The sequence below is a fragment of the Pygocentrus nattereri genome, chromosome 16 (assembly GCF_015220715.1).
Source record: "Pygocentrus nattereri isolate fPygNat1 chromosome 16, fPygNat1.pri, whole genome shotgun sequence".
NCBI classification, from domain to species: domain Eukaryota; kingdom Metazoa; phylum Chordata; class Actinopteri; order Characiformes; family Serrasalmidae; genus Pygocentrus; species Pygocentrus nattereri.
Window position 1 is genome coordinate 17514367 of NC_051226.1, and position 21376 is coordinate 17535742.

At 40.4% G+C, this 21376-nt stretch overlaps 1 protein-coding gene across 6 annotated transcripts in view; it reads right to left on the reverse strand.

The window, feature by feature from the left end:
• The window catches only part of igsf9bb (immunoglobulin superfamily, member 9Bb), a 153170-nt gene extending 133791 nt beyond the window's left edge, over positions 1-19379 (reverse strand). For all 6 annotated transcript variants that reach the window (XM_037545910.1, XM_037545909.1, XM_017698557.2 and 3 more), the window contains exon 1: positions 18990-19379. In XM_037545910.1, the coding sequence (XP_037401807.1) occupies positions 18990-19056 (67 nt within the window). In that variant the 5' untranslated portion in view covers positions 19057-19379. The remainder of the gene's footprint in view (positions 1-18989) is intronic.
• Between the last annotated feature and the right edge of the window lie 1997 nt (positions 19380-21376).

A 21376-nucleotide genomic window follows, 5' to 3' on the forward strand; every position in this document is an offset into this window, starting at 1 on the left:
TTGGTGTTGTCCTCCTCCCCTGGCCTCCTCCCCTGGCTATGTATAAATAAACAATGACCATTTAAAGTTTTACCGTCTTGTACCGTCTGCACTTCATATGTTGAATATGTTGGGAACCTCTTTTAAGACAAAAACAATAAGGTATTAATTATCAGTTAGAGATATCACATCAGAAATTCTATATTGAACCATCCCTATTCTACTGCACAGGCTAGCCCATTAGCCTTGCTATCACTAGGCCCATCTATGTCTGCTAAAGAGTGCTTCATCAGCAATGCTCCAGCTCCAACTCTGGCATGGAGGCAGCAAATCTGACAATGGAGAGCGCACTCTAATATATGAGATTGTGAACATGGTGGGGATCTATGGCAGACGCCAGCCCGCAAATCCTATATTGTTGGTGAAATGTTGACCGTATCCAATCCTCTTAGTCTGCAACTTTTCCTGAGTAGAGAATCTCTCTCTCTGTGTTAATCCCCGGCTCTCCAGCAGCAGTAACTTCCCCAACTTTAAACAACACAGGAGGCAGAGAGGATCTGATTCGAGTACAGCACACACACGCTAGAGACCACACACACTCACACACACACACACACACACACACACACACACACACACACACACACACGTGCACTCACAGACTCTCAGCTGAGAGAGGAGGTCACACAGCTAATCTGAAAACAGGCTGCTCACCCTCCAGGGAATGGACACCCCACTCATTACGCAATACACATCCTCTCTGCTGCAGTCTGGTGCTGCACTGATGATGTTATGATAATCTTAAATGTTTTACCTATTCTCTCATAACTCTAAATTAAACTTGCATGATTTCTCACCAGATTATGTGGCACTCGAAGAATATGAAGCAGTTATACCTACTCCTAGGGCTGTAACGATTCACAAAAAATCATTGCCCTGTTCAATATGATACAGCTGTGTGCCAATTCAGTACATTTTCCGATACAATAAAAATGAGGCGTACCTGAAAATGTACCTTATGTTAATATATTAAAGTTGGTATGTTAATTCTCCATTTAGTGACACTTCATTTTGAATGATCCCTTTAGATAAAACAGAATCTCAGTAAAATATCAAAAACATATAAGGGGTAAGAATAAGGCTTTGGGTTAAGGTTCAGGTTAAGGTTAGGATTAGGGCCAGGGTTAGGGTTAGGTTTGGGGTAAGGTTGGGTAAGGTTAGATTATGAGTAATGAATGGCACCGTCTGATCTATCCAAACCAGTTTTGCCTGATCCATTCAGACTGGTTTCTTGGCAGCCCAGCAACACTAAACAAAAGTAGTGCATTACAGTGCCCTGAGATAATGCTCAAAGCATAAGCTCATATTCTAGCAAACATACAACACAATACAACACAGTTCAACACACTGTATGATCACATCCCTACTATGCACACGTACTACTCAATTTTGTTTTCATGCTGATGAAATATATTTCAGTGGAAATGAGTCCCATTTGCAAAACTGAAAGTTCAAGTACAAGAGGCTTTATTGTCAGTTCAGCTATATACAACTACACGGTGAAATGAAACAACATTTCTTCAGGACCGTGGTGCAACACCAAAAAAAGAGTGCAAAACAAACTGGATTTGTAAGACAGCATGCAAGTCAAGATTTATACAACTGTTTTACTGTGATTAAATGCAATTTTTATATAAAGAAAGCTAGGAGATGTAATGGTGGGAAGCGATAAGGCAGACGCTCGTGCTGAGAAAAGCGAGATTTATTCGGAGCAAATCCATAATCAGGGTCAAAATGGTCCATGGTCAGTAAGCCTACACATAGAGCAGGAGGGATGGACATAATGAAACAAACACAGAATTCAACAATACACTGTGAACAGTACAAACAGCACAAACAATACAAAGACCAACAAACAACTAACAAAAAAAACACAGGGCTAAAATACAAGAGGGCTAACAAGGGATAACAGGACACAGGTAGAAAACACAGGTGGTAACAATCAGTGGCAGAGACAAGAAAACAAGGGGGCATGACAAAACTCAAAACAAGGAAGCATGTGGAAAACTGGGAAGAAACAAAACCAACAGCACAAGGACTGGGAGGGGCCAATCGTGACAGGAGAGGTGCACTCACTCCTCCCCTGTCACCCTCCACTGCTCACTAGCAGCTCAATGTACTACATTTCACCGAGAGCCAACAGCATCTATAACTGAGTTATTGAGAAAAATATTTTATTGGATTATATTAATCAAAAGCATCCAACTTGATTTCCATTGAATGGAATGTCCATTAGGGGGCCTGCAAAAAGAGGTGACCCATTTAATTTGTACTGTACAGCTTTGTGAAAAGCTCCGTTCCTAATTTCTTCTCTTTTTTGCATATTTGACAAAGTTGAATGTTTCAGATCATCAAATTACTTTTAATATTAGACAAAGACACCCAAGCAAACACAAAATACTGTTTTTCAATGATAATTTAATTTATTGAAAGAAACAAAAACTCTACAACCCTAACTCACCCTATGTGAAAAAGTAATAGCCCCTTTAGCTACTTAATTAGCTAGTTAAACAAATTCAATTGACTATTGGATTTAATTTCACTAGCCACACCCAGGCATGATTACTGCCAGACCTATTGAATCTACACATCACTTAAACAGAACCTGTCTAGCAATGTGAAACAGGCTAGAATGTCTCAAAAGCAGTACATGTTGCCATGTTTTAAAGAATTTCAAATACAGAATCAAAACAAAGTCATTGAAATCTACCAGTCTGGAAAGGGTTTCAAAGCCATTGTCAAGGCACTGGGATTCCAGTGATCCACAATGATCATACAAATGTAGAAAACTTGGTTCAGTGGTGAACCTTCTCAGGAGTGGCCAGCCTACCAAAATTTCACCAAGAGCATATTGATGACTCATCTAGGAGGCCACAAAAGAACACAGACAGACATCTAAAGAACTACAGGCCTCACTTGCCTAAGTTAAGGTCAATGTACATGACTCCACAATACGAAAGACCCTGGTCTTTCTTAGAGAGGTGCAAGAAACCCTGTATTGTAGCCAAAATAAAACAATATTGCGAAGATATTGATATTGAGTGGGGCAAAATTCCTCCACGGGGATGTGAAAGACCCCTTTGCAAGTTAACATTAATGCAAATGTTTGACTGCAGGTGTTGCACAACCAGTTATTGGGATTAGGGGCAATTTTTCACAGGTCTGATATAGCTTTTGTATAATTTTTTCTTCAGTAAATGGAATGATCATGTAAACAAGGTATTTTGTGTTTACTTGTGCTGTCTTTGTTTTATATCAAAATTAGTTGGATGATCTGAAACATTTAAATGTGACAAATTAGCAAAAACAGAAGAAATCAGGTGAGGGGCAAATATTTTTTCACAGCACTGTAAGCTATATTTTTTTATCAAGCCAATGTGAATGAATCAACAAATTAAAGAATTAATGTGAATCTGAATTAGTACCGTGTTGTATCAAAGAAGCATAGAAATGACCCATGCATGCTCCACTCATGCTTCTACACTGGTAAAAGTCTGATTCAACCAAATGGAAAATTGTAGGGCAATATCTTATAATACTCAAAATACCTAAATAGTTTTTATAAATATGACTTTAGAATGCATAACTTATTTTAAAAATCTTCATTTTGTATGGTCACCCACACAGATTGGATGTAACATTTTTTTTTGCCTAGTGTTGTTTAATGATTAAAAACATAGTCCACTCTGATAGAAAAGTGTTTTAAAATAGAAACTCAATGATAAACAGTGACTTTAAACAAAGCGACTAGGAGTTTTCAACAGGCTGAATGGTATCTTTTTTGTATCTTCGTTGTGTAAAGATGGTCCAATGGGCAACATTTGTTGGTGGAGAACGGATAGGTCAATTTCCTATGTAGAAAGACACAATCAGTTTGACCTCTACATATCTCTGATATAGCACCACAAGACAGATGCTTGACAAATCAACCTAGAAATGCCTTTCTTATTTTCTACTCCTAAACTGAAATTCTGAACATTCAGGGCATTTGGCAGACACTCTTATTCAGAGTGGCTTACAATTTGATGCCTATGCTGTGTTTCTTAAACACTTAGGCAAAGGGTGTTGCCTACTGTTATTGGTATAGTGTTGGGTGCTTGCCAAGGGGGGGTGGTCAGGATCTAATCCCACTCTGCAGCAATGGTGTTACCCACTACACTATACCAACCACAATTTGACTTCTGAATGAATATTTGTCCTTACTGAAGCACATGACCTAATTCAGACATATGGCCAATATAAACCCCTACATTTCATTACTCAGGCAAGACGATGATTTCTGCGTCCTTCAGCCTGTGCGCTTATGGGTAATGACGCAGCCCAGCATATGACAACAGCACAAGCTCAGCATCCGCTAGCCTTACATAAGCTGCAGTTTGATTTGCTGGTAATATATCTCTCTATTTATATCTGACAGTTATTCCCTGCCCACCTCCCCTCCACCTTTTCACTGCATGCAAGCCTTGTTCATGTTCTACACCTCATGCCTATGCACACTCTGCAAGGAGGGAGAACCCAGAGCGTGAGCTAGCTGGCTAAAGACACTCTCATTCAGCCTCTGAATGGCTAAAAGGATATTAATATAGAGATGTAATGTTGCATTGTTTTGCCTTAAGGTCAAACCTGATGCTCACTTCTTATAACTGCAGACATCTAACAGCAGTGCTTAACGGAGTATGGATTGAAGTAGCAGAAAAAGTAACTATTGCCTCCAGTGGACCTGATGCTTTTCACCCAGTGTAGGCCTAGATGAGTTATTTTGCTGCGCAGAAGCAAAGTCATTCTCTCCTGTGTGTGTGAGTCGACGTTTCTGTCAACATGATAAAACACACAGGAACATGACTAATATTAGTATTTCTATTACATGTATTAAGTCTAGATATCAATTTCACTATTTCCTTTTTGTAAAACCACTTCTATCTCCCCCTAACACACACATAGGGCTGCACAGTATACTGTTTGTTAATCATTACTGCTATTTTGGTCAATGCAGTACTGATATTTCAAAGGGCTACAATTTGCAAATGAGCCATCTAGCGAACCACAAAATGATTTGTGAAAATCCTGACCAGTAATATAAGTGTTTGCTTTATGAATCTTCTGCAAGTGTTTGGCCTGTTACTATTGATGGCATTAAAGGGCCCATATCATATATTTTTTCTTATATTTCATTTTTTTTACAGTCCAAAATGGATATATCTAAATTAGCTCAATTCAAAACGAGTTGCAGCTTAATTTCCATATATGGACTGTGTGGTCTATATGGACTGTTTGGCAATGGCCCCTTTAACTTATTTAAGTCTTCCACAAGAATGAAAATATTTCGGTGTGTACAATCAGTGATTTCTTTATCACTGTATAAAAGATGCTTGAGGCTAAAGGTAGGCAACATGGCAAAAATGTAGTATTGTGATACCTCAAGAAATTTTCCAAATACACAATGTGTCACAGCACTTATGCTTGCAGACATCTGATGAGTTGGAACAGAGAAAAAGAACCAGTAGTGCTACATTTAAAACATACTATCAAAAACTCAACAAATACAAATACAACAGTTTTTATTCAACTTTTCCCATACTGTGTTGGACGAATCAGTTAACCAGGACTCATTTTGCTCTCTTTATACTGAAACATGCAGTTAGCCATTGATCTATGAGTACTGATGTTCAGAAAGAATCATTTGTTTTATTATGTTAATGATCATTTTGTTATATTGTGCAGCCCTACATGAATCCTTCTTGTTGTTGGATGCCCTGTGATTTTTTTTTAAATGAATGCGTGAGCTCATTCAGATTATTATAATTTTGTTTAAGCAGAGCGGGCCTCCACAGTGCTGGTTCTGGATCTACCCCCCTGGAGACCCAGACACCCCTGAAGGCCATCATTACTTGGATTGGATGTGTTAGATTAGTGTTGTAGCCAAACTCTGCAGGGTGGTAGATCTCCAAGACAAGAACTGGATATCCTAATCAGACCAGCAAAAAAACCTGACTGACATATTTATATTCCTATTTGTGTGTTTGTTCAAAATGTCATTTGTGATACAAACTAAATAAAAAAACTGAATTTTTGGCTTTGTTAGCTCACGCTCCATACAAATAAATGCAACCACAGCACTGAGAAATCACAGGCTGAGGGAGAAGGGCAGATTAAGCAGAATAGCCAAGTTTTAATGTTGCCTTTAAATGATTAAAGCGGTTTAAAAATCATACAAAAATATACATAGTTTAACACTACGTATTTATTTTTTTATCTGCATATTTTAATGAGCAACTGAGTTTAACTGAGTAATTGTGACAGTCTTAGTCTTCAGAAAGGATTTAAAGTAAAATTTCACTTTAGCAATTTCTGCATAATTGAATAGTTAATATTTAAAGTCTTTGATAGTGGTTTAATGAGAAAATCTGAGAAATGAGAAAATATACTAAGTCAGAGTTGTTCACAGTGGTAGTTATAGTGCTGTGTCTCCCCATCCCTCTGGGAGACTCAATTTAGACTCTCCCTGGCTCCACACACTATGCCAGCATCTGATTTTGGGCTCGTTAACACTGCTGAATATACCCCTTTGTTTTCACTGTGTGTTTGCAAAGTTCTTATCCTGAGTTTTGAGCCATTTCACATCAAACCACTCTGAATGACTTTGCTTACATCTTAGCCAGTGAATTGCGAAGGAAATAAAAAAAGTCAGCAGAATTCCCCTTTAAGTGATGCAGGGAGACATTATGTAAAAGAGCAGCACTGGTGACCAGTGTGTAAGAGACTGTGACATGTCCACACTAACAGTTACTGAGGAAAGTGCTTTGGCTCGCTGCACTGAAAATACATTACCTTAAATATATGAGTAAAATAAATATCTAAATAAAAAATACTAAAATAAATATTACATTTAGGTCAAATTAATCAAGGTTTTGTAATTGTTTATTTAACGTATTGAAAGGTATATCACAAACACTTTATGTAGTAAGACAACTGTAACATACACATGCTTGTGTACACACACTTACACACACTCCAGACAGGGTCACTGTAACGCCGTGATTGATGTGGTTAGATAGGTTGGCCCCAGTCTGAGCTGTGAGACATTTTCTGAATGTGGGAGCTCATTCACACAGTGCAGAGAGAAAGTAGTGCACACACATGGATGTCTTCATCTCCCCATTATGTGCACTAAAACGGCCAAAAGGCTGATATGTGTTCCATAGATTTATGCAACAGCAACTATTTTCACTTCTACCTCTTCAGTACTCCTCAAAAAAGCTACACTGAACCTACAGACTTTGCTAAACAATCTGATTTGTGTTATAATGGACATAAATGTGTCACCTTAAAAGTGTCTGTCTCCCTCTTTCTGCCATCCTTACAGTTTATTCTAATGGAAGAGGATAATTATAGGACCAGGCAGCCCTTAATGGCAAAAAGCTAAATGGCAGCCTTAATTACAGTTCCACAGTCAAGTGATGGCGGGCCAGAGAATGTTTTTACAGTGTGCAGGGAGGCCTGGCTGCTCCTTCAAGCAAGCGGCTTACATAAGGCCAAACTGATGTTCTCACTGACCTAATGGTCTAAGACCAGAGGAGGCAAGCAGCACGGCAGAAATGAAAGAATGTATTGGTAAGACTGAATCTGCATATATATATATATATAATTTACTGTCCTCTATATTGTATATTGCATGGTATTGCTATCAATACCAACATACTGTCTATTTTTGACTAAGCTGAAGACAATGAGGCAGTTATTACTGTTCTTCTAATTAGGGTCCAAGCACAGATGTGAGTAGGACCCTATTGTATTTGCTCAGGTTTTTCTTATTATTCTTTTTCTCCTAAAAATGTGTTGTGGAGAAGAGACCGTAAGTCCTAGAGACACCAAACTTGGTGGGTAGGTGCAGTTTGTGTGCATCTTGCCAGGCAACAAAGAATCACACCAATTTGTCCGATCCTCTTGCATCTTCATGGCTTTACACGGTTATTACAAAGTTTACAGATAAACAGGTGGTATCCTTTGATTCAGTTTACTGAATGTTATGTCAGAAATTGCACTCGGTATTTTGGCTTAAATTTGTTTTGCTTTTCACCAAGGTTGCTCCTGCGTGCTTGGGCCCGTCATTGGCGCTTGCGGCTATATTTTGTCTTTGATGTTTACATGCATTTAAAGACCAAAATAGTCATAATCCATTTTACATTTTTCAGTAGAAATAGCCAAGTTTTGATGCTGCCTTTAAATGATTAAAACAGTTTAAAAATCATACAAATGAATTTGTTTACATTTTCCACTCTCAGTTTTATCCTTTACAGTTAGAGTGTTTTTGTTATTGCACCTTTAAGACTGATATATATAAAAATGACCTCTGTTCTGATGTTGACCATTGTGCTTCCTTAAAAAAGTGCTTTGGGCTGAACCATTCATTATAACTTCACCATAAAACATGGACTAAACTTTTTTTTACTAAAAAAAGTTTTTCATGATATGTGCTTTTTTAAATTCCATGGACCCATCAGTGGGCCCAGACTTCCATTTTTCACTCTTGTACCTACATACTTACATACGCACATATCATAGAATAGTTTTTTTAACAGTTCCTGAAAAAATCCTGGTCAGTACTGAGTAATAATCCAATAGATTTATAGAACAATAATAAACCCAGAGTTTAAAGGGTGAAAAGACAGCTACTTCTAAGTGCCATGAGGGTACAAAGGGGACTGCAGCAGGAGGACATAGCTGAGAAGGGACTGATCCATCAGCGCTAACCTTCAGCAAGTGACAGTCAGTGTCCCTCCTGGCTTGGGCACTCAGCAGCAAGGCCCACTGCAGTACACTCCCTGACCTAACACGCATATACACATGGCCTGATAAATCTAATTTTAACACATATAGTGCAGCCAGATAGATTGAGAAATATAGATGCACAGACAGAAATGTGGGCCTGAATTGATAGCTCTGTGTAGGATCAATGGGGAGGAGAGGAAAAATGGGCTGGGCCTAAAAGCAACGTTTCAACCAGAAATCAGATGTGCAGATGTAGTTAATTATCCAAGACATGTTTATTGTCTGAAGTTTGCGTTTTAGTTTTTCCCTTGAGCTACAAGTTACAGGCCTACATTACCGCTTAGGCACCTCAAACCACATTGAGTTGTTAAGTAATCGTACATAGCATTGCTTATGTGTGTTTCTGATCATGTACTGTAACTTAAAAAAAGCATGTCCTGTAAAACTCTAGTAGTAGTCATCTTGAGGCCTGAATATTTGTCCATTGTGTGCATTTTTATAAACAACAATGTATCATACAGTGTCAGAAACCACATAAGCAAGTATGTTTGAGATTACTAAAAAACTCAACACAGTTTCTCTGAAGTGTATGATGTTTTAGGCGTGCACTGTGCAAAATGCCTTTGTAAAATGTTTGGTAAAAATAAGGTAACACATCCTCTACTGGGAACAAACATGTTCTGCAATTTTTAGTGTACAATTTCTATTTATTTCTTGTGTATAACGTATTGAAAATAAATAAATCACATTAAAATGTGTCAAAACCCTTGTGCAGGCTACATCCTATGTTTATGCTTTTCCTGAACATGTTCAGCAAATTACCAGTAACAGGGAAGGAGGGATGGTTGGAACAAGGAAAAGAGTGAGAGTTTCCTGGGCAGAGGGCTGGAGTACAGTAGGGGAGTATCTCATGGCCAGGGCATGAATGTTTAATGGGCATGGAGGAGTCGGGCGGGAGGAAGCTGAGTGTGCCGCATCAATGGCCAGCTGAAAGATGAGCTGCAGGAGGAAGCAGGCCAGCCGAGGGGGCAGGGAAAGGGGAGAGAGGCCAACAGCATGCTGCCTGCCACCCTGCTGAGCCCACACGCGACACACACAGTTTTACACACTCACTCATATCTGTCTCCACATGTCCTGTACACAGCAGTGCTCTGCACTAGTGCTGCCACATGCAGTAATGAAACTTTGACCTCCTTCAAAATTAAGTTAAACTGCTACCCTTCTAGGAATATTTTCTTAGAATCCAATAAATCCCTGCTGGATTCAATGATATTTGAATAATGTACTAAAGCAACAAGGAGGATAAAACTCTCTTCAGTCACTTCATCATCATGTTCCATATCACCCTTTTCAGATCAAGCTGACGTTAGCCCAGGCAGGCAAAGCAGTTTGATCACTGCTAGTGTGTGTAAACTTCACATTTGAGATCTGCTATTTAAGATATCAACAATGTTTTATCACAAACAAAAACACACAAACACAGAATCCCTGCACAAAGGCACAATATCATGTAAGATTCATCTAAAACCCAAAAGGTGAGCTTAAAGGTCATAGCACACTGACCCAGTGTTCTCCAACAAACACAGATATTCTATTGTCAGCTCTATGCTGACACGTTAAATGAAACAGCATGAATGGGAGGAAACATGCAAGAAACTCCAAACACACACACACACACACACACACACACACACATGCACATAAATGTACTTCCAAACCACTGCAAAGAGCAACACTTCCCACCAAAATCACTGTAAATGAAAAAGGGTACACCATGAACTAACCCAAACAGCAATTTACTAGATTTGAATACTTGCTGGTATCTCCGAATATTCATTTTAAAAACCATGATTAAAACTATACTATTTACATTTCATAATTAACCATAATTTTAGGTTTGTCTGTTACTGTAGGTCAAGAAGCACCCAGTAGGTGGCACCAGTGTATTAATAGGGAGGCTGAAGCCCAGGTGCTTCTGCACCAAATGTTGCTATACAGTCTGTATAACTGTATAAGTCTCTCATTCAGCTTTTATTAGTCACGTATATTCTAAGGGTGTAATGAATTAGAATTAATGTTTTAAGTTAAGTGATACTTTTTTAATCCCACCTCCGCATTTAACCCTACCGTGAAGTGAAACACCACAAACACACTGGGGCGTTTTGCTCAAGGAAACCTCAGTCATGGTCTGTCGGCACTGGGGATCGAACCAGCAACCTTCCAGTCACAGGGCCAGTTCCCTAACCTCCAGCCCACAACTGCCCCCACTTTTTAAGTTAAGTTAAGTTAAGATTAAGTTAAGATTTTTAAGTTTTTTTATCGCTATCACAATTTTAGTTTGTTTTAGGTAGATGCTTTTATTACTTTTTGTGAGTTGTGTGCTTCACTCAACTTGGTCTTACATGGCCAGACATGATCTCACAAGTCTGGGGCCAAGCTGTTCAACTTTTGGTGTTGGTGGTTGGCGTTCTTACAGTGTTGGATTGGTTTATCAATTTCACACTCAGTTTCTTCCTAACCAAATAAGTTTACATTCCTGATGCACATTTAGCTCAAAAATCCTCATGATCTTCCCCAGACATTCTTGCTACAAGATCACCTCTGGCTCTGTAAGACTACACTACAGGTGTCAGGCTAGAAAGTTACCAACACATTTCCTACTTAAGCCCGGCAGGAATCAGCTCAGTGACACAATAAGGCATGCCAAGTGACAACGTAAGAGTAAAGAGGAGCAACAGTTTGCTGACAGAGAGAGCTTGGCAAGGCCTTCTAACCATTACTACGGACAAAAGTGCTCCCCCTCCCGTGCTCCACATGCAAACACAGCACCATCTCTGCTTAATAAGCTCAACCCAAACAACCAGCCTTTATGCCAACAAGAATGGCACTCAACTCCCTCCCACACTAGAAGAAAAAAACTCAGTGTTATGTATTTGTCTCTGTCCTAATTGCATCCTACTTTCATGCTCTTTGAAAGGCTGTCCCAACATATTGTGTATCAATAAAAAATACTGGCAAACAGAAGTGATTCTGTTTCTGCATTAAAATTTCCACATGCCCTTGGATGCAAAGCTCATCATATGATGCTCTCAGCCTATGCGGTAAGGGAGGATGTGGTCTATTAGTTCCAAGCCTTTACCAACAGACTGCTGATAAGCGTACATTCAGAGATGATGATCAAACCTCACCAAACTGCTCCTACTTCTCCTCACTCTGAGCTCACTATGAAACAAGAGTCAAAGCCAAAAGAGGTATGCAGTACACATTTGATAACTGTAATGATAAACACTGGAGACAAAGGGGCACATCTACAACACCATATAGTTTAAAATTTGGACAATGTGGAGTCAATAGAAGACCCTCAACTGCTGCTTAATTAGCCCAGGAATCACAGCATGACAAGATAGCAATGCCACTTATAAGTGTGAGAACGGAAATCATGTATGATTACTGGCTGTTTTAGTGGCCTTGATGGATAGTCAATTTAACGTCTTGACAAAGTTAATACTGAGCCCAGCAATTGTGGTATGACAGACAGTAGCTGGTTAGCAAGAGCACTAATAAGTATGGGTAATTGTAATCATATGTATCTAGGCTATTTTAACAGCCTTGCTAGCATGCTAAAGCCTGTCGTGTGATCCTTGGGCTGACTCAGTAGGCATGGTAGCTACCCTAGGCTTACCATTCATATCCTATGCCCACCATTCATACAAGAAGCTACCTAGCAAGAACAGAGCTAGCATCCCAAGGATTCAACCAGCTAATGCAGCATTCAACCACCATTCTGACAAAGCTTATTAACAAACCTGTTTCATCTAAAGTATAAGACATGAAGATTTAAAGCCTGAGCCATATTTCCTTTCCACACATCAAATAACAGGATTTTCTGTTACATTTTTTTCATAAATGCTTATTAAATGAGGCTCAATCAAGTGGTTAAAGCATTATGCAAACAAATGTTCAGTGGATTCCTAATTTGTGAATAGTGGCCATCCTTGTGGCACGCACTGCGTGATGAAACTTGACATCAAAATATGAGAGCTACACAGAGCAGGTTTTCTCTTCAGCTCAACTTCCACAGCGCTAAAGCCTGAGGCAATGGGCACATGGGCCCATAAAAAGTTTAGTACAACTGTAAGGTTCAACCTGGTGTTGCAAATTCTCCAGCACAGAAGAAAAAAATCATTCCTATCTCTATGGCTAGAGTGCACCAAAAAACTGAACATCAAAACACAAATATACAAATATCTGAGTAAAGCTAGTTGTTTAGAGTCATGAAGGGAATCATGAAGCCACTTATCCAGTTAACTGGTTTCTGGTGAGACTACTGCAGGATTTCTCATCTACTCCAGCTGGGCAGGTTGAACCAGCACCACCCCCCACCCCAAATGTGAGTCATAATGAGCACCTCCACACACAGCCCACTCTACGATCAGTCAGCAGTGGCACCACCACACTACATTACTCATCTCTAACGTCACTGGTCTAATACCTGGCCATTAACCAAGACTGCCACACACATTAGGGTCTTTTTAAAGACATATCACGGTAAATTCTGTATGTTGAAATTGTACTGATCCAGTGAAGCTGCCAATGATCCCATGATTTCTATATAAAGCAAATATTTAAGTATAAAGGTCTATTACACAAAATGTAAAGAAGCAGTTTTGAGCCACAGACTCAACAACACCACAACATTAAAATATTCTTAAAGAAGCTTTGCCATGTAATCTAGTTTTGCCTCACTCATTTAAGGCATTGCAAATACCCCTTTGCATACAGACCTAAACTCCACAGCTACATTAGTTCTGTAAATATAGGTGCACAGCAAAGTTGAATTGGAGAAGCACTTCATTTTATCATTCTCAGGGTCTCTGACAATTTTTTTACAGGGATCACTCAACCTAGCCATATTTAGATAATGTTTTGTCATCCATGTCAAGTACCAGCATGTGGCATTTGGGTGCAGAAGGATTACCATGACAATGATAGCACTGACCAGCATGTGCATTTGGACAGCAGCTCAGAGACCTCATGGTTTGGATGAGTCAGGACATCACTGTAGCATAGAAAAGATGGCCACCAAGCAGTCTCAAAGACAACATCAAGATTGGTCATAAAATGGGCCCAGCAGAACTGAACCAAACTCTTCTACATGCTGTCCATTCCTGACTGAAAAAGCAGAATAGTGACAAGCTCTTCATTTAAGCATGGAACATTCCTCTACTCTTTGAGCTCTGAATAATTAAAGTGTTGAAAAAGCGACAGGACTGCAAGGGCATCTTAATCATAGTCAACAGGAAAAGTAGCAATTCTCTAAATCAACACTGCATGACGGCTGAAATTCAACAATCAGGTGAAAAAGGCCGGACCGCTGTGACCCTCCCTTTAGAGTGCTGGGGGCAGCAGCACGGATCAGAACAAGTGTATGGTGAACATATCGATCGACAGCTCCATGCTCTTAATTCTTCATGCATCAAAGGTTTTCTGCCCAGTGAGTTTAATGCTGCTACACCAGATGTAAAGATGCTGGTCTTACATGGACCTTGAGACCAAGAGACTTGCTTCATAATGACTCAACTCTTAGTACATGGACAAATGCCAGCCTGTTCACTCCCTGCCTGGCAGATATATTATTTAAGCCATACAGGAAGGTTACAAGGTGAGAGGGTTCTTTTCTCTGGAGAGCTACTTCTTTATGACCCTGGAGAGGATGCCACACCAGTATAACACATGCAGATCAAGGAACAAGTGAGGAAACATGTATTTCCAAATGCATAAAGCCTGAGAAGATAGAATCTAGAATATTTTTTCAATTAATGCACCCTGATTGGTTACAGCATACTACATTGGTACATGCATGTTTCAAGTGTAACTTGTGCATGGCTGACACAAAGCACACAAAGATGGATTAATTCACAGATACACCATTAATAAAACAGACACCTGGCATGCTCTCACATATAAGTGTAGTGTTTTCATATGTTGATAAGCCAGAAATAGTAACATACTGACCTTAACTACTACGCACTCAACTTCATGAATAATTAACCAAGTTCCACAGAACCCTTTTGAATGTGTCTATATATGGAACATCTTCTTCTAGTCTTACTTGCATTGGCTCCTCCTCCGACTATGAGCCAAAGGAAGAAAGATGATAATTTTCAGTAGAAGCAGAGGGGCTACAGGAGGGGGAGGAGAACACAGTCAATGATGGCCCATATACCAGATGATTGGCATGTTAGCTGGGGGCCAGAAGAATCCTACTTTCAACCATCAGTATCAATATGATGGGTTCTAGGTTTGTCCAGATGTACAGAGTGGACGTTGCATATGGATTGAAAGAGATGAATGTTCAGTGATGAATGATGCATGGTGGCATCTACATTTTCCAAATGTAAACTCCTACAGTTTGAGATGTATAATAAAAATGAATAAAACCTGGATAAAAATAAAATTTAAAAAAAGATGTTTTTAATCTAGTCTACACAAGTGGTGCTAGTGTCCTTAGCAAAAACCTAGTCTCGAATTTCTGGGGAAAATGCTGCTGAAAGCATCTTTTGAAAGAAACCATTTTAGAAGAATGATGTCCGACAAAGAATAAATAGTAGGAGAACTTGAAAAACTCAGCTAAAAGTACAGAAATACAGAAACTCTCTTCATCATTATCCTTATGCAAAAGAAATATTTCTCCATACATTTTTCACAACATGTGTCAAGTTTGGAATGTGTTTCCATACGTGTAAATATAAAAAACTGACACTGTTACATCTATTTCATCTACAATTCCACCTATGTTTCAGTATACTGACGTATGTGCGCATATACTGGCATACATTTAAATAGTTTAAAGCATTTAGCATATTTTTTAAAACACCACATACAGTGCATATATATTTTAAAGGTCAAATGTAAGTGCATATGTTTTTCATCCATATTATTAAACACTTATAAAAAGCACCTGAACCACTTGAGAACCAATGGCACCACCCTGTGGTAAATCTTCAGCCTGCTAAAAGTGAGTGATTGAGTGAGTAGGTGCATTACCAGCAAAGTCAAGAAGGTGTTTTGCATCAAATAAAATGCAAAAGATGCTAAAAGCTGAACCAAATGGACTCAGAAACCAACCTGCTACTTACCCATAGCCTTAGAACTTTTTCGCTCTGACCTCCATAACTTGTACAGAGATAAAGAGCTGTAGAGTTTTGGGATTTAATATCCACATTTGAAATAAGTTAATGCTGCACAAAGTCCCTGCGGGAGACCTCTTTGGAACACATGCCTCTCTCCCAGGCTGTGGCAGCAGACTATAGGCAGACTGCTCAGGAGAAAGTGTATCAGAGACAGGAAATGGCCTTTGAAGTGCTGAGAGTGGGGAAATGGAATCCAGGCACAGAGACAGATAAGATACTCACTCCACCTTCCAGAGAGCTGGGAGCTGAGGTGCTCTAAGCAACTTTCCACTATTCAAATTAAACAGGAACTTCTAAAATCAGTTTACGCTAGCAGTGGAACAGAGTAATAAGAGGTCACAAACTGTCAGAAATAAGTATGTTCTTAGAAACAAGATCCTCTTACTCAAAACATATCACAAGGGCCAGACCAAGAGTTTCAAACTTCAGGGCTGCAGTGCTATAGAATGTAACATTTTCCCCATACCTGAAAACTGTGCAGTGAATCCCAGATCTAAACTGCCCATCCTGACTTCAAGATACATGATTAACCTCTGATTAAATGACTAGCTGCAAATTTATTCCTTATAACATTGCGTCCATCCACAAATCACTGGAGCCAATACATCTGGAAATTGGCTGCCTCAGCTGTTGTTTCCAGTGTGGTTAGTATTATACAGCTTTCCATGCAATCAGCAAGTCAGCTGCATTTCACTGTTGGATCAGAACTCTTACCATGAGTGATTTGGCTGGATTAAAGCTGACATTATAAATCATAATTATGAGACATTAAAAGTATTGCTTAAGCAAGCCAAAAAGGTAGCATACACAAATTTCAAGCCATTTTCTCCTCCAGCTCTTTCCATCTTAAACAACAATAGCTACAGAGTAATAAAAGTGATACGTGTAATGAGTTGTATCAGAACCCTGGCGATATTTAATGAGAAGTTTTCATTCTCTACATTGATGCACAATTTAAATTTGTCCAGCGAGAGGGAAAAACCCACACAATAATCAATCAGCCAGAGGAGAAGAAAGGCTTCAGAGAGCCAACAGATTGCAGGGCAGTGAAGCTACATAAAATATATGTACAACATTATCCAACAACAGCTTAATGAAAGTTGCTGCAGGCTTTCTTGCTGCTCTCCTACACTCAGAAATAAAAGGGCCAAAAATGTTCCACTTTTCAGTGGATCAGTGGATGATTCTTCAAAGAAGGTCCACAGGGCCTTTGAGAGTGAAGAACCTTTGCATCATGTAAAGGCCCTAGAGCAATTAAGAACCACTGCCAAGAACCTTAACCTTTAAGAGTCTTCTCAACAAACACAAGCTACTGCACAAGTTCCCAGGCCTAAACCTTATTCAGTTCAAGCTGATTGCAACGAGGGGATGTCTTAGCAGAATGAACCCATCGACCTCTACTCTCTCCTTGTTTTCCTCTGACTATGCCACCTACATTCACTGCCATGGTATCAGTTCTCCCCTATTACCTGCTTAGACTGGAGCCTGAGCGCTGCAGCTCCACTAGAGCGGCATTCATTCGGGCATGCAGATTAGTCATAATCAGTTTAAGAGAGACAGACGTTTTTGGGCATATGCTCATAAGATGGTTAAAGATGCACTGCTCCCTCAGGGAAGCCGCAAGAAGCTTCAACAAGTGTGGCGCAGTCTGCTGCCATTCAGCCTGTTATAACAGACCTTACCTTGACCGGCTCCATCAGCTCCTGGCACTTTGAAGTGAGAACCCTGCTCTCGGTTTTGTGTTGACAGAGCAGAAAAGCAGCAAAGCGGAGAGGCCAGCTCTGGCACTTGGCCAGGCTTATAGCTGGTGAAAGTAGATGTGTTTGCCAGATGACAGCTTGAGACAGCAGCGTTAGAGCAGAAGGAGGGCGCTTGACTGAGTGGCTCTGGGTCACACAGGAGGGAGATGTGGCAAATATGTAATAAACCACATGGCCTAGCATTGTGAGGTGAAAGACTCAGAGAGATGAGGTGACACTTCAGACTATCTTACCCAGAGCAATTAACTTATTTGCTTTATAACTAGGAAAGGCACTATGAAGCAGATGTTCCTTACAGATAATGCAAGAAGACGTACAAAGGTATGCATATTTATCTATATAATCAGATTTCCCACTGGTCTAAAAGCATATAATAAACTGAAATGAAGAAGAGTAATCTGAGCATTTGATGGTTAGTCCCCTTCTGCAATATTTAGCCACCTAGTGGACACATTTGAAACTGCGGGGCTATATGAGTCCACACACACAACATACACACAAAAAATATATACATGCATCAGTTTTCTTGTGCTTCCAGCAACAAAACAGCATGAAAACAGCTTTTAGCTTTTCAATCAGACTCCTAGTGTCAATGTCATGTTAAACGACAGCATCTACATTTAAGAAATAACCATCTTTTAAGAGATCAAGCTCAGGTAAAGGGAATCAAAGGACAGCACAAGCCTTAAAGAGGTTCAATTTAGCATCCGGCAGTAAAAAAAAGGAAAAGCAGTTGGTTACCTTGAACTTCCCAATGCACCTGCCTTGGCACAGACAGTGTATCAGTTCCTTTGCATGAAAAATACTTGTTTTATCTTTGGAAAATGATAATCAAAGTCATGCTCACACAAGCCTCAAGCAACATCAGGTGCATACTGGACAGGTGCATTCTGCAGAAACAGTTTACAGTGCATAACTGCATAGGCTCCCAAAGCCTGACATCTTCTTATCTGAGTTCAGCTACACACACTGTCCTATCACGAATGTCACCTGTCCTACATCAGGCTAATCAGACCAGTCAATAAAATGTCATCTGGAATCAAAGCCAGGTTCACCAGACGTCACGCAGAAACTTATCAAGCGTAACCAACCTTACCTGCTTCATAAAAGAGCATTTAAGCCTTAGGAAATGTCACAACAGTGAAATGCGAATAGTTTTCAAGGTTATATCAAAGAGGGGGGCAAAACGCAAGTTGAGCATCATTTCAAACACTGCACTTCAACTCACCTTGAGCAGCCGTTCCTCGGGTGCTGAATACACTTGCTGCTATCAAAGTGGCCACATACCAAATCATAGTACTATTGCCCACCAGTGAGGAACCTCATCATATCTCAAAGTGCCCCTTTCAGTGAATCACTCATAGCCGAGCCCCCAGGACGTTAGACGCACTATGAGCTGCTGAAATCCCTTTATTCATGCCCTACACACTTTTTTTCTCCCCTTTCTCCGGCGCTTCCCTTCCTTCTTTCCCTCCCCTTCTCTCCTTTCGCATCCTCTCTGTCTCTCTCGCTCGCTCTCTCTCTCTCTCTCGCTCTCTCTCTCTCACGCTCTCTCTCTCTCGCTCTCCCTCTCGCTCTGGAAGAGACGGAGCACCTGCGCCAGCGCCAGGCGGACTGGGGCTCCACGGCACTGTGACGGCGCGAAACCAAGCGCGCTGAGGGCTTTACGCGCTGGCTCCGCCCCCGCTCCGCGCTCATTGGCCACGCGTGGGAGGGCTGCGGCCGCCGATTGGCGCGCGCCTCGTCACTCCGTGAGTCAAAAAGACTCGCTCCGTGCGCTTCAAGGTGAGTTGGAGCGCGCGGGGCGGCGGGGCGAACCGCAGTATTATGCGCAATAGCGGAGGGAACGAAGGGGCTCCTGGAGGTTTAAGCCGCGCGCGGGGCTTTTGCCTTTCACTTGCTTCGGAGGAGGCAAACGAGGGCGCGAGGAGGCTGATGAATGAAGGGAGAGGCTGAAGGATGGAGAGAGAGAGGCTGAAGGATGGAGGGAGCGTGTCTCTGAAGGGCACGCGCCATTCCCAGCTCATTTATGCGTTTTACGCACGCAGCAGCCTCTGCTGCGTTGATTCAGCGAGGCCGTGCGTTTATGCCGAGACGCTGCGCGAAGCTGTTGAGTCATATCCCACGTCCGTAGCGATGCATCACGCATCATGGTGGAATCAGTCCAACACTTATTCCAGTTCCAGAAGCAGAGGCGTGATTAGCCTGTCATTAGCGTGAGATCTGGTCAAAGAGGCCTGACTGCTCCGTACGAGAACTCGGAGAGATCAGTTATGGTAGGTTCTGTGGCCAGACGCTGAGTTTGTGATTAGAAACACAGGAGTGCCCAGCAGTTGTAATACATCTGAATCCAGTTACCTTAGAGAAGCCAAACGTGCATATCTACACATATATACACATATCAACTGAATGTATCGGTGGCAGCTGATTTCCATTTGAAGGGCTGGAATTTGCTGTTCAATCCATTTGAGGCAATGTTTTTAATGGAAAGCCTGGTGTTGTGCCAATGCTTACTTACACTCAAAATCCTCTGAGGAGTTTATGGCGAGGGGATCTTGGGTTGACTTGTGGCTACAATGCTCCATCCTTCAGTCTTGTTTTTGTATTCTCACAGATTTAACTGCCATTAAAGCCCATTTTTATACTAGCAACTTTTTTCATTTTCATCACACGCAGCATTTGAGTAAACTATAGTGCTGGTCAAAGGTCCCAGACCACCCTTCATTTATTTCATTTTCAACTAGCCATCAAATCCTGCCAAGAGTTACTGATTTCTCAGTGTCAGGAATGCAGGAAACACTAATAAGACTGTACAGAAATCTCAACTACTGAACATGTTTTCAGATCTTTCGGTATTTAGTGTATCTACTCTTTGCTTTTCTGTTCCTTTTGGTAGACATGCTGTTAGTTTTTTCGTAGAAGTCTGCAGGGATGTTTTTCCGGTTGCATTTTCCCAAAAACACTTTTGATGTTGAGGTCTGGACTCTGGAGTGGGTGGTTCATTGTTCTGAGAACACCAGCAGATTGTTAGAATTTTGACTGTTTTCTCCGTAATGGCTTCTTGAAATCTACTCGTCCTTTCAGACCTATAGGAATGAGTTGTCTTCTCACAGTGGAAGGATGGAAAGAAACACCTGGGGATCTTTAAGTTTTGGAAACTCTTTTTTTCCACTTATTTCCTTTTGACATTTGCCTTCATTATGTACGTATATTGATTATCTTATATCTAGTTCCCTCAGAAAACTCACTGAATAGACTTTTGTTGTTACCCACAGGCATAACAATCTACACTATATACAGGTTAATACATGTATGTTCTATACAACATATTTTGAGATTATTACACATTAGACTACGGTCACATGTACAGTTTGTTTCCAGAGAGTTACGCAATGATTAAAATCCCAGTAGAGTCTCAGTCACCCCAGAAGTAATGCCATATTTCATCATTCAATCCATCAAATGTTAACTTTAATATAGTCTTACAGCAAACATGTGTCTTAACTTTAAAGTTGATTACTTTAAAGTCACACTATGTAAAGGGCAGCTGACATTTAAATAGTTAAATAGTGTGTCATTATAATGACTGAATATCTCATCATTATGAGACACTAA